Here is a 14821-nt window from a genome sequence, read left to right as displayed (position 1 = left end):
AAAGAGTATGTTTACAATTTAGGGTGTTGGTCACCTGTGAATAATTCCCCCACATGTTTTGTGTTTGTTTGTTTTTGGTACAAATCACATGTTTATTTCCAAGCTTTTCTATGTAGAAATTAACATTTCAAAATACATTACTAATTATTGACCAATCTAATTTCATTGTAGAGGCGTGTTGTTTTTTGAACTTCCCATATTTTCCAACTTAGCCTTTTCCTGATACTTAGCATCTGTATTGCTGTGAGTTTGGGGGATGGGCAGTAAACTGTATGCCTGGATCCGACAAGGATTTGATTGATGGAATAGCCAGGCAAGTTGCTTTGTAACAGCCTATGTATGAGTCATTAAGGTAACAATGGAAGTGGTTCTGTGCTAGAAAGCAAATGGGTGGCACCCCTCTCTCAACTGTCTGTTAGAAAGACAAAGGCCAGAGTTGAGGTGTGTGAGCTAGAAGGTAGAATCCAAGGGGAACTGCCTTCCTAAATCCAGCGCTCTTGAGTGGAGAAACCCAGAGGTTCAGAGACTTTATCTCTAAAGCATCCTCTCTCCTCTTGCAACTCTCTCTCCTGAAGATCCTTAGAAAAAGGACAATAGGGCATGGCAGGCCTATCGTCCTTTTTCTAAGATTGAAAATACACACGTCTATTTTATCCACTTTTTAAGGCGGGGTTGGGGGTGGGATTGTTCAGCCTGTTGAAATCCGGCTTGCGAGCATCTAAGGAGGGACTTGGGAAAAGAGGGGAGGGGGATGGATGTGGGAGGCAGTGCAGAGACACGTGACAAGGCAAGGGGATAAGAGGCAGAATCGGAATCAGCCTTCGGCACGAGCCAGGCTTCCTTTCGGAGAATCACAGCAGCAGTCCAGGGGCAGAAAGAAAGACAGGAAGAAAGTGAAGGCGAGCTCTTAACCTGCAACCTGAAAACTTCCCTCTCTCACACACCAGCAAGACTTTCCTGCAGAAGAAAGAAAACAAAAGAAGACAGAATTGCCTGCCTGCCTGCCTGCCAGATCAATTTATTTCTGAGAACTTCTTATTAAGAGCCAAGAAACCTCTGCAGGTGTGAAAAGCCATTTGATTCTTAAAACAACATGACAACCCAAATAGACACTAGCATACATTATAACTATGAGTATGAAGAGGACGAGTATATGAACCAAGAGGAAGAATGGGACAGGGACTTGCTCCTGGACCCCGCATGGGAGAAACAGCAAAGAAAGGTCAGGAAAGATTCTTTACTTATTCACTGGATTTACAGTATATCCCATCTTTCTTCCAAGGAACTAAGGGTGATGTACATGACTCTTCCCTTTCCCAATTATATACTCACAACAGCCCTGTGAGGTAGCTTAAACTGAGAAATGTAAACTGGTCCCCAGAGATACCAATCGGGTGAAGTTTCATCTTCACTTGTTCAAGGAGCCTGGACACTTTTGTGCATGTTCTGTTCAATGGGTGATGAGGGATAGCTCAGTTGGTAGAGCATGAGACTCTTAATCTCAGGGTTGTGGGTTTGAGCCCCATGTTGGGCAAAAGATTCCTGCTTTGCATGGGGGCTGGACTGGATGATCCTTGTGGTCCCTTCCAACTCTACACTTTGATTACCGTATATGATTCTATTCCATTGTGTTGTTTTAAATGGCAGCCGTGAGGAAGGAGTGCTTAGGATTGGCACTGTGGATGGTGCCTGGAGAATAATTTGCTGTGGGAGGGAAGCTACAGTTGGTGACGATAACAGCAAAATCACAAACTTGAGAATGCCTGCTGTAGCATTGTTTAAATGAAATGAAATAAAGGGAGGAATTCAATGTCACGCTAAAGTGATAGTTCCACCAGGCCAAGCGCATTTTGGCTTGCCTGAGGGAATGATTCCCCCCTGCGTGTGTGCTGTTTGGGGAGGGGTTCGTGTGTCCCCCGTCCCCAAGCCAGTTTCGGGGGGCACACAGGAGGAGAAAAGGGGGGAAGTTCTATTGTACACGCAGAATCAGGCTTCCACTGATGAAACTCATGAGTTGGATCCCAACCAGACAGAACAAAAGAGACTTATTAAACACAATTAAATATTTAATGTAAAAAGTAGTACAGGGGTACCTCGGGTTAAGAACTTAATTCGTTCTGGAGGTCTGTTCTTAACCTGAAACTGTTCTTAACCTGAGATACCACTTTAGCTAATGGGGCCTCCCACTCCCACTGCGCCGCCACTGCACGATTTCTGTTCTCATCCTGAAGCAAAGTTCTTAACCTGAGGTACTATTTCTGGGTTAGCAGAATCTGTAACCTGAAGCGTCTGTAACCTGAAGCGTCTGTAACCCGAGGTACCACTCTACAGGCATTCCCAACCTGGCACCCTTCAAATACTTTGGACTACGGCTCCCATTATCACCTGATGGGAGTTGTAGCCCAAAACATTTGGAGAGCGCCAAGTTGGGGAAGGCTGATGAAGTGGGGTTTTTGTTTGTTTGTTTTTAATTTAATTTGAGCCAGATTTTTTAAAAAATGTTTCTCTACACCCCTTCTTCCTTCATCAAAACAACAATATAGATAATAAATTGATTCAAAGGTAATACAAAATGAAGTGAAACGCTAGCAAAAGGCAACCACCGTCAGAGAAAGGAAAATATTTTTTTTTTAAAAAAAGAACTAGGCAGATGCAGGAACTATACACATTAAAATTAATGAGTAAATAAAAGTGTCTTAACCTGATGCTAAAAGGATGGTTCAGCTAGCACTAGGCATATGTCTTTAGGGAGGGCATTCCAAAGTCAGGGTCCTACCTGCCCCATTGATCTTTCAAGACACAATCTTTGAATTTACATGCTTCCAGTCAGATACTAAAAATATCTTAATTTGTAGAAGGCTAGCAAGCTGATAGGATATAAAATATTTTCAAAAGCAGTGTGACAAATTTGTTGTGAAATCTATTGGTTCCCTCTTATAGGAATGAGAAATTATTATAATCTGGACTAATCAAGGGTTGGTTCTGATTATACAGTTGATTTGCAGCAATAAAACGTCTCAAACAAATGGTCTTCTCACCTGAAACTGAAGGTTGTGTGGCCCCATAAAAGAAAACAAATGACAAGTTTTTTTGAAACTTTTGCTTCAGACTTTGAATACAAACATTTATTGGCCCACAATAAAGTTTATCATGCCTAAATAAATTTCCCATTTGTTTCAGTAGTGTAAAGCATGGCTGATTTTCTTAGGATTGTAGCCTTATCTACCCGGATTCCCAGCAGAATAATTTACACTTATTTATTATTTTGATTTTCTGAAAACCAAGCATGGATTTTTTTAAAAACACACACACACAACCTACTTGCGTGATCCAAAAGAATTTCAATAGCATGAAAAGATGCTATTGGCCCAAGGGAACATGTCATTTGCTTTTATAATCCTAACGTTTTGTGAAAACATTGTGGTTTTAACACTAATAATTAGACAGTATTTCAGGATGCAGTTGAAGAAGCCACCCATTAATTTCAAGGGAACATATTCTAGGTTTGCCATACGTCTGGAATATCCTGGACATACATAGAATACTGTATCTGAAAGCAGTGTCCTGGGAGAAATCGGTTAAATGTCTAGGAAAATTCGGACGTAAAGTAACTGGTCAGCAGTGTCATTTTTGCTGATTTTCCTCAAAAAAAAAAAAAAGCTTAGAAATGCCCAATTTCTTTGTGATTTTGCAAAAAAAACCCCAAAAAAACCTCAACAACTTTTCTGTCCTGTTTTTTGAAATATGGCAGCCCTATCTTGGCAAGTCCCACAGATGTGAATGGAGGCTGTGCAGCAGTAGTGTTAGCAGATTGCAACCATTATTACTTTCCATTGTCCTGAACCTTTGAAACAAATGTTAAATGGATGCACATGTCTATAAATAGTATCTGATAGAAGGCATTCTTTTTTCCATGGCTTGGAGATCAGTCTGAACAACATCCTCTCTCAGCAGGATTGATGGATTTGAAAAGTTCTGAGGGTGTCAGACTCTTCTCCATAGTGCTAAAATAAGCTCCACAAAGTACATTCCTGATGTCCGTATATACAACGAGAAGACTGTAGCTGCCTGGTTGTTGAGCTTTGTTCAAACGAGTAATATAATATTGAACGGTGATCTTCAAGCAAGCCTGGCAGTTGGCTAGCATACATGTTCTATGAGACAATCTTGGAACAGGACAAAAATAAATGCCATTGTTTCTATTGTGGGCTGCACTCTCCAGACTTGCCATTTCAGGATATGCATGGTATGAGATCTGTCAACAGTTGCTGGTTACACATGATGACGTCCTTAGGATTACAATGGACGTGACGCCTAATTATAACTCCATCTCATAGGGTCTCATGGTCTGCAATAATTTAGACCCTGTGCTGGGGAATTCTCGGTTTCAAAGTTTTCTATAAATGTGATTTGCACATGCAGGGTGCTGCATAGGGTGTCAGGGGAGTAGGTGGGAAACAGAAAGAAACTAAAGTTAAGAATGATGGCAGATTTAATAAAACCGTCCCTGTATATGAAAGTCATTGTTTAATGTATAAAACAAGTTAATGAAAATCAGATCAATTAAAGTTAGATTCAGCCACTCTTTGATATAGTGATTTATTTGAATTCATCCATAGGGTTGATTCACACCACCACCTTATCATATGTTAGAATATGTTTACTGGGAACCGCAAGTGCAAATCAACACAGCTCCAAATGTGCATTCAGCTGCATTGTCTGCACTAAAGATGCTAGTGTGGCCACTTAGACATTGCAATTTTATTTTTATTTTTTGCAAAGGATGCAGATTTGCACAATATTGCATGTACTAATTTATATGGGTGAAATCCAATAGTGCCCGTATGTGAGTGGGTTGAACTTTTTGTTTGCACAACAGGCCTCCTCCGCCTCCTCCCTGCAGCTTCCAACCACCTGCAGAATCTGGTCCAGAGTAGATTTAGTGAGCAGAAGAGGCTGCCAGGGGAAGGAGAGGAAGGGGAAGTTCTAGTGTGCAAGAAGAAGTCTGCCCAAAGGGTGTATTTGCAACTGAGCGGTAGTTTTTCATCCTCTTTTTTAAGCAGTTCTCTTTTCAAGCAGGCACACTTGCCCTGGTACATCCACCAGTAAGGGTTTAGGCCGGGTCCCCTTGGTTACAAGATCACTATCCCTTCTGCAAAGCTTCTGTCAGCAGCAGCTGCCTGAATCTGATCCTTTTCCAGGGAATTCCAGTTGTGCTTGCAGTGCTATGGCTTCTGAGCATTGGGAATGTATAGAATAGTCTATTAATAGTTTGCAAACACACTGAGAGTTTACATGTTTGGACCACTTTTTTTGATAAATGGAGCCACAGACTGCTTTCTGGTGCAGGGGTCCCATACTTTTTTAGGCCTTCAAACACATTCGGAAATCTAAAAGAGTGGTGTGGGCATCTCAAAATACAGTGGTACCTCAAGTTACAAACGCTTTGGGTTACAAATGCTTCAGGTTTCAGACTCCGCTAACCCAGAAGGAGTACCTCAGGCTAATAACTTTACCTCAGGATGAGAACAGAAATCGCGTGGCGGCAGTGACGGGAGGCCCCATTAGCTAAAGTGGTACCTCAGGTTAAGAACAGTTTCAGGTTAAGAACGGACCTCCGGAACGAATTAAGTTCTTAACTAGAGGTACCACTGTACTCATTTCACAGAAGGAAAAGTGACAATGCTTAGAACCCCCAAGCCACAAGCAAAACACCTACATACACCCCAAAACAGACAGCAAAACCAAGACACTAAAAAAACAAACCAGGAAGTTCATGGTGCTGAATGAAGGGTGGAATCTTTGTGACAGATTAAAAATAGAAAGTAGAAATTGGGCACAAACGTAGTCTGCAGATATGATAAGGAATCATGTTTTTTCTTTTATTTTTGCTCTCTAAATTCTAATAAAGCATCACACCTGTGGATTCTGTAGTATGGAAAAAACAACAGAATAAGCAAACCATTCCTGATATGTCAAGTCAATATTGTATTTCGTTTTACTTTCCTTCTCTGTGGATTGTTTGTATTTTGCTGGCAATTTTACTTTACAATTGAACCTGTTAAAAAAAAAGTCAGTATTAGACCAGACAATATGTTTCTAACAGAACAGCCCTGCACAACTTGTGACCCAGGCCATGTGTTGTTGCCTGCTAGGGGCTAGATAAGCCTCTTCTTTTGCTGCCTGGGTGCTAAAAGAGATGGATTGACAAGCCCCTGGGAGGAATAACACTTGGTTATTTGGGCTGTGTTACTGGTTGTGCTGGCTTGCATTGGAGGGTCATAACCCATACTCATTGTTTGGTGGTGAAAAAGAGGGGATCTTAGCCCCCAAGTCAAAGGTGCGAGACCTCAGGCCCAGGGCTGAATGTGGCCCTGCAATCTTCTTTATCTGGCCCTCAGGGTATTTGATAGGCCACATCCCCTCATGAAGCCACACTCCTTTCTGGTCCTGCTCCAAACCCTCTTGGGGTGTCTCCCCTCCATGGTGGAATATATCCTATGATAATGCATTTTTCTTGCCCGATTGGAGAGATGTGTATGCCTTTGGACAGCTCTGACATTTGTTTGACTGCATCGTATCTTACTCTAGAACGTAAGAGCTGTACCTTTTGTTCTGGCATGCATGTGGCCCCTAAAAGGTTTCTCACAAATGAATGTGGCCCTTAGACTGAAAAAAGAAAAGAAACTTAAAACTGTTGTGGTATATCCTGATATCCTAAAAAGGCTTTGTGAAATATACTCAGAGTCGCAAAGTGATTTCATGCTCTTTATTCAGCTCATAGTGGTGAGGAGGAAGAATGAAAGTCCCCTCAAAGTATCTGCTTATATACATTATTTACACAATGGGCTGCACGTGATTGGCTAATTCTGGAATTCTCCTGTAGGCTAATCAGGTTGGGGATTCACTTCTATCTGCAGCATGATTGGGTGGTTCCTGCCAACCAATCATACTGCTGCATTGTTCTAGGACCAATCAGACTGCTGCATTCTGAATCCTATTGTTCTAGGACCAATCAGACTGCTGCATTTTGGATCCTATTGTTCTAGGACCAATCAGACTACTGCAGTTTGGATCCTATTCAACTCAGTACATAACACTTTGGCTTTTCCTGTGCCTTCTGTTGGTACCACACTTTTAAAGATGTGCTCAGGTGCGTTTAGCTTGAATGGGGGGGATCTTTGTGAGACTAAGTGCAAAAATTGAGTTTTCCTTGTATTTGCTTGCAGCATGGTTGCTACATGGACTTCCAAGTTCCACCTGGTGTTTCACTTCCATCTGATACCCTGCTCTGCTTCTATGTGTTGAGCAGTGAGGGAGGGGCATTTGTTCTGTCTAATTAATGCAATACCTTTTCAAATCCTAAAGGATTAAAAATGTGCAGGGCACAGTGCTAGATATTGGCCACAGCTTGATCACTAAGACCTGAGCATATTTTGAATAGTTGGTGCAATGACTATTAATAGAATAGATTAGTCAGAGACAGCAGCTCATGCTCCCAATCCCAGCACATGGAAGCAGAACAAAGGGATAGCTCAGTTGGTAGAGTATGAAGGTCTTAATCTTCAGGGTTGTGGGTTTGAGCCCCACGTTGGACAAAAGATTCCTGCATCGCAGGGGGCTGGACTAGATGACTCTTGTGGTCCCTTCCAACTCTACAACTCTATGATTCTATGAAAGGCTCAAGAAAGAGGACTACATAGCACAAAAAGCAATGGAATTTCCTCAGTTCTGCACATTTGGCTTGTTGGGCCTTTTACGAATTTCATTTCCCATGTTTCCAGATTTTTATTTAAGTCCTCATGAAAACTCCTCAGCATTTTAGTGTGTTTTCCCCCTAATTACACATCCCTGCCAGGCAATTTCTCCAAATGTAATAAATTTGTGTACGTCATTTTTACTAATACATGCACAATATTTGGGGTCTGCCCTGCTTTTAATAGCAGCACTAATTCTTATGGCACTAGGTGACTGAAATTATCACTTGATAGCCTACTCTTTTCAAACTCTCATCACAGAATTGGCTTGCTCTGCATTGCCCCTGCCACTGTCCCTCCTGGTAAGCAATAGTGACCCACCTCCCAGGAAGCTACCATAGCGGCTCTGCCCCACCATGCAAACCACTTCTGTTCCACCATGTTGTGGTTTTTGAGGTCTCTCAGTGGAAGGAGACCCTGCCCGTTATAAGCATCTCACCACATCACCAGGCCTCTGTTGGCCCACTTTAAGGCCACTTCACATGTCACAAATTTAGGGTGCAATTCTATACATGCTTTCTTTGCTGTAAGCCCCAACGAAATCCATGGGACTTAATTCCAACTAGACATTTATAGGATTGTTGTGCCACAAGTGTGTACACCACATGTAATCTATAGGATGTACTGCAACAGGTGAGGCAGATAATGTGTGTTGATTTCATATGTGTGCTATGAGGGCAATACAAGGTATCCAGTGGAGACACACAGCATAATGTGTGATGTGATGTTTATTATGTACATAAGAATGGTAAAATACCATAAATGGCCTTGCTACTGATAAATACACAAGACATATCTTTCATGCATTTGTCAACAGCAAAGCTAAACATTCTGGAATGTCAGTATCTTCACTTAAGCTGTATTATTGCTTTGAAACTAAGATTTCCTGTTAATAGCTGTTTACCATCTTTTCCTAACATACTTAATCTGTGATTGCAGACATTTACAGCATGGTGCAATTCCCACCTACGGAAAGCAGGCACGCAGATCGAGAACATTGAAGAAGATTTCAGGAATGGCCTTAAACTGATGTTGCTCTTGGAGGTCATTTCAGGTTAGTTTTAGAAGGCAGCAAATGATATGTGTCTTGTCAAAACGTATTTCGCCATCGCTTTAAGAGGCAGGTGAATCTATTCCTTTTAGTTTCTCCCAGTTTCTCATTTTTTCCCAGTATTAAATTCAGTTCTTCACATTTTCACATCAGTTTGTGGCATGTGCATGTGTGTTTTTAAAAGCTGTCATGAAAATTCACCAGTATTTCACTGTGAATTTCTCATCATATGCCCATTGCTTAATGCACTTTTGCCTAAGACACACATTTTAGCAAAGTGTCAGGACTGGGCAGATGAGGAGCATTGGTGGAGACTTCCACCCCAAGAGACTTCCAGGCAGGAGGAAGATGATGATGATAGTATGGACCCAAGTTGTTGGTGGTGGCGAACAGGACACGCTCTAGAAGAAGAAGCAAAGAGCTGGGAAATAATGGAGGATGAGGAGCAGGAGAAAGCTAGCAGATGCTCTAGACCTGAACAGAGACAGGACTCAGAAATGGGAGAAACAGTACAGCAGCCAGTGGACACTACGTCACTTGAAAGCCTGGTAGAACCTCCTCCTTCTCTGAGGATCAAGTGATTCCTTTGCACCTTAGAGCAGAAGGCTGAACAGAGACAGGAAGATTCCATTGCCTGCTACTGTAGGCAGCAAGGAGGGGTTTGGAAGCTAGGAAGTACCACAAGGGGGTGGGTAGAGCAGGTACTATGAGCCACATCTTGAGGATGCGGGGAGCATAATTCATGGTCTCTCTGTGTATTCTGTTAATTTAAATAAAGTAACTGGAAGAAGCTCTCTACGTCTCTGATTTCACCTAGGCAGTTAGCCTGTGAGTTGTGACACAAAGCAACTTTCCCTAATGTCATGCATTTTTATGTTATTTTCACCAATATATGTGTTTTGTGCTTGCTGTACATTAGTATATGCATTTTTGTACATGTTACTTGGCTGGAGAAGAATACATTTTTAAAGGGTCTGTCTGATACTATACTGATACTATGAACTGAAAGAGTAATTTAAACTAAAGACGCTGTTGAGTTTTGTTCCTATTTTTTAACTTTGTTTTGTTTATTTGCATATGTCTATTGTGTGTGTGGAGAGATAGACAGGCAAAGAGTTGGCCCACTTTTTATTGAACCATTTCATGTAATGACAAAAATTACAAGACAAAAAATGGCTTTAAAAGCTGCATACCTGGATTTTTCAAAGGGGGCAGGATAAATTAATGGAGAATAAGGCTATCAAAGGTTACTACACGTTTTGGGTATATCTAACCTACAGGACAGAGGCAATATAACTGTGAATATCAGTTGCCAGTGAGCGTTGGCTTGTGGGCTTCAAATAGCCATCCGGTTGGCTACCATGGGAACAGAATGCTGAACTCGGGGCTTGGGCATGATCCAGCATAGCTCTGTTCTTATTCCTTAGAATGGTGTAGCCAGGATGGGCTTGATGCCCTTCTGGATCCTTAGAGCACAATGATAGGATGAGCTGTGAATTAGGACTTCAGTGCTTTATTATTAATAGTAAAACACTCCCAAACGCTGAAGTGCTAACAAAAAATAAGCTGAAAAGGGAGCACACAGTTTATTTGACATATTTTGGACAGATAAAACAATTTGGCCTGGGGATTTTTGCTCCTACACACAAAAAAATCTCCAAACTGAGTCGCTTTTATACTTGCCTTTAGGGAGGGGAGAATGGGCTCGGGAGATAAGACAGACCTGTAATGCGGGTTGGTGTATGGTTTTAGATAGTTTACAGCGACAGCATGCTCCCTTCACCAGTCTAGTCGCTAGCCTGTGCCTGGAGCCACATGTCAATGTCAATAAATATATCTGATTTGCTTCCCTGCAGGAGAAAGACTTCCAAAGCCAGACAGAGGAAAGATGCGTTTCCATAAAATTGCAAATGTCAACAAAGCCCTGGATTTTATAGCTAGCAAAGGTGTCAAACTTGTCTCGATTGGTGCAGAAGGTATGTAGAAGATAGCAACAACAAGGCTTGGCTTTCAGCCATGATGTATTACAGTACTGAGAGCTGTTTTGATTCAGTATATGGCAAAGGGCATTTTGGAACATTCATTTCTGTCTTCTCTCAAACTGTCACCACTCCATGTCAGACTGACTATTTTACACCTTATCAGCCACGGTTGTGAATTTAATACGTTTCACCTAAAAGAAAACTCACAGCATAGCCTCTGCACTAGTTATAATTTCCTCTCTGTGATCAGCTGCATAAAACTAGATGTTGGAAAGAAAAAGGTAGGAAAACACAGAGTTTGGGCTTAAGTTAGCTTTAAATGTGATGCAGATCATGTAACAACAAGGACTTTACCTGTGAGGCATTTTGTGAACTGGGCTATCAGCTCACGGTTCAGTTGTGCGCTTATTAATGTTTCATACATAGGCAAAGAGCTCTGGTTTAAACAACAGGCAGCTGCATAGAACACTCTGTGAATAAATTTGGGATTGGTTGTAGTATTTTTAAACAAGCCTGGAACCATGTTTAATTCAGGTCTTGGAGTTTGGTCATTTAGGGAACATGAATCAGTTCAACAATTTTAATAAAAATTGGGAAACAAACCTAAAGGGGAGATTGTCTGCTGTGGATGGGAAAGAGCAATGAAGGTGGAAATAAAGGTTTATATGGAACCGCCATATAAACTCAACTAGGAAATCAGGACCAATACTGTGTGTGTGTGTGTGCGTGTGTGTGCGCGCGCGTGCATGCATTTGTGTGTTCCAAATTTGTTTCTTTTATCAACAACATCTTTGGATTTTCAGTTCATATTCATGTTCAGTTCATTCAATACAGTTATGATTAGTTTCTATACCTTAGGTATAACTATTTGCAGAATTCTGTGAAAGTTGTGAGACAACAGCATTAATAAAAATGAATTATGGGCATTTCAAGGAGTGAACAAGACTACGGAACCATCAAAAGCAATTCTTTGCTCTGTGTCCTTTAATAACATGTTAGGTGAGACTGGTTTAAGACATATTCAGAAGGAACAATTTGGAAGCAACTGCTGGGAAATAAACACGTACTGAATGAATAAAATCACAAAACTTAAATCATAGCAGGCATGTACTCTTTGATCACAGCATATCGCTTAAAATTTCAATTCTGTTTCTGTTTCACACCAGAAATTGTAGATGGCAATGTGAAAATGACCCTGGGCATGATCTGGACAATCATCCTTCGTTTTGCAATTCAAGATATTTCAGTAGAAGGTAAGACTATGCTCCACAGTACTGCCCTGTGGCAAGGGGAAGCTCTCATCAGAAACAGACAGAGGATATATTTTTTAAAAAATGTGAACTTAAATGGCAACTGTTTATTGATGGGAAGGGTAAGGGAACTAACTACTCTGAAGCCTCAGATCTGTGTTCTCTTTATATTCAATATCACCACCCATTCAAAAACATTAAGAAGACGTGTGTGATACAACCCTCCTGGAACAGTTTCACTTCAGAACGAAGACAGGGGATTTCATGATGGAATACCTCCTCAATAGATAAATTTTCTCATACCTTTCTACAGCTGACTATATTTCAGCTGTACAAAAATTAGAGTAGGTTTCTATACCTACAAACATTTTTATGAGATTGATTAATGAAGGGCAGTATAAAAATAAATGATATAGATAGATGATAGCTATAGATAGATAGATTAAAATCTCCATTCAGACAAATTAGAAGCATTAACAGTTCTAAGGCACCTCTGAAACATAAGAATTTGGTATGTACCGTATTTTTCGCTCTATAACACGCACCCGACCATAACACGCACGTAGTTTTTAGAGGAGGAAAATCCGTAGGCATGCCACCCGTAGGCATTTCCTCCATAACACGCACAGACATTTCCCCTTACTTTCTAGGAGGAAAAAAGTGAGTGTTATGGTGCAAAAAATACGGTAGCTCAGCCAGTCAGATAGTTTGACAATGCCTGGAATGGGCTTTCTATTTCCTAATGGGTGACCAGCCATCTTGTAAGCATAATAGGAAGCATCAGGTGCACATGAAAAGGAATGTTCAGAAGGGACACTGATAAAATCCTAAGAAACCTTTTGCATTTGGTTGAGATTTACATTCACTGAAACAGAAAAGCACTTGCTGTTGGGCTGTCGAGCCTTGCAAGTACGTGTTTTGATCAAATTAAACAATTTAAAACTGTCAATTTGGAAAAAATAGGATATGTAAGCATTAGGTGTTGAAATCAGAAAGTTATTTCTTGAACGATTTCTGTTGCAGACTCTATTACATTTTAAAGATTTATTTTTGCTTCTTAGCAACAAGTGTTTTTTATATATATAAAAAAGAACAACTTATAAAATATTTAAATGAAGAACTCGGGCAGCTGTAGATTCATTTCCAGCTATGCATTGTTTGCTTGAGCAAGCAGATGTCCTTCATTATGCAGTACAATATGTAACAAATTAACTGTTTCCTCCACCTCATTTGTTGATTTAGAGAATAATTATTCTTGACAAATTTATTTTACCTTGATTGTACTGTAGCAATTAAACCATACAGTGGAAAAGAAATCTATCAAGCATTTCTGATCTATCCTCTCTGAATATGAATTATGCTTTTGCAGGTTTCCAAGAGAGAACATTGATCAGTAAATATTAGAAGGCACAAACCTAGAGGCTTGATGGTTTGGTGCTTAAAGTCACAGTTCCACTAAAATCTCATTCCCTAAACAGCATAGAAGGGGGATGTCTGTGCATCCAGTATATATTCAGCCCTAGAAACCTGTGTTGAGCTAATGAAGACAAATATAAATATTAGAAGAATAAATCATGGATACTTACATGATGAGGGAAGTCTCCCTGAATTTACGTGATCAGAATCTCTCAGTCTTCCCACCATTCATAGAAATACACCACAATGTTTTGAAACAGAGATTCAGTTGTATCAAACACAAAACAGTCAGGTGTTATTCTGTGTTCAAACAACTCACGCAGGGGTGATTTAAGAGTGCAAGTCCATATCTATGAATGTTCTGGCTCCACCCCACCCTGACCTTCCTGCATGGAATGGCAAGGTCAGAAGGGGACTTCTAAGCCAAGATTCCCAGTCTTGGAGAGGCTTCTAAACAGTTTCAACAAAACTCACTTAAAAACCACCATAAAGTGATCTTGACCCGAAGCTGCATTACCTCCCTCATACATCTCCTTTCCAGAGACATCTGCCAAAGAAGGACTACTGCTGTGGTGCCAGAGGAAAACAGCACCGTACAGAAATGTGAACATTCAGAACTTCCATCTGAGGTAACAGCCATTTTGTGCCTGAGTTATGCCATCCATTTCAACGATGGAATGGAGAGCATCCCTTGGTCCTTGCAGTTTGATGAAAGGGCTGGTTCTTAACTTGCAGGGGTGGCATGATTGTTATTCCTCTCCATGCTTCCCACATTACTCTGGCCATTAAGACAGCAAGACCATTGTTGGGAGCGGCCAACTATGTGTTCACTCACATGCCAGCACTCCATATTGTAGCATAGGGCGGAGCCAAAGGGAGCTGGCAGCCACACTGCTCTTACAATGTAAGAATCAACCCCAAGGCTCTCTGCATATTTCTTTCTTATCATGGCCCCAGTCTGCATGAAATGAATATACAGTATGTGGATTCTCGTAAATTAATTAGCATTGCCAGCATTAACTTCATGGCAACGCTCCCATAAACACTGGAACTAAGATTCGCTGCAGAGGCTCATTACAGTTGCAGAGGTACCATAGCATAAACAGGATAAAATGGGAGCATTTATGGAACAATTAATGATTCCCCCCCCCTCCAGTGCTTGCTGTGTAACAGTACAATCCTATGTATGTTTACCCAGAAGCAAGACCTAGTGTGTTCAGTGAGGTTTTCTCCCTGGTAAATGTCCATAGGATAGACAACTTAGATTTTTTTGTTGTACTTTAATACAGTAGGTTATTTAATTAGGTTGAGTATGCAAGCTTTCAAACATCACAGAACTCTTGATGAGATAGAATGGAAATGCAG

At 40.9% G+C, this 14821-nt stretch overlaps 1 protein-coding gene across 1 annotated transcript in view; it reads left to right on the top strand.

Moving 5' to 3' along the window:
• The first annotated feature begins 808 nt into the window (after positions 1-808).
• ACTN2 (actinin alpha 2) overlaps positions 809-14821 on the top strand; it is a 51759-nt gene continuing 37746 nt past the window's right edge. The window contains exons 1-5 of the mRNA XM_082215005.1: positions 809-1222; positions 8697-8811; positions 10665-10784; positions 11957-12043; positions 13998-14085. Coding sequence (XP_082071131.1) covers positions 1094-1222; positions 8697-8811; positions 10665-10784; positions 11957-12043; positions 13998-14085 — 539 coding nt within the window. The 5' untranslated portion in view covers positions 809-1093. The remainder of the gene's footprint in view (positions 1223-8696; positions 8812-10664; positions 10785-11956; positions 12044-13997; positions 14086-14821) is intronic.

The sequence above is a fragment of the Podarcis vaucheri genome (genome assembly GCF_965113315.1).
Source record: "Podarcis vaucheri genome assembly, chromosome: 3".
NCBI classification, from domain to species: domain Eukaryota; kingdom Metazoa; phylum Chordata; class Lepidosauria; order Squamata; family Lacertidae; genus Podarcis; species Podarcis vaucheri.
Note: the sequence above shows the minus strand (reverse complement) of the source record. Positions and strands in the feature narration are given on the sequence as shown.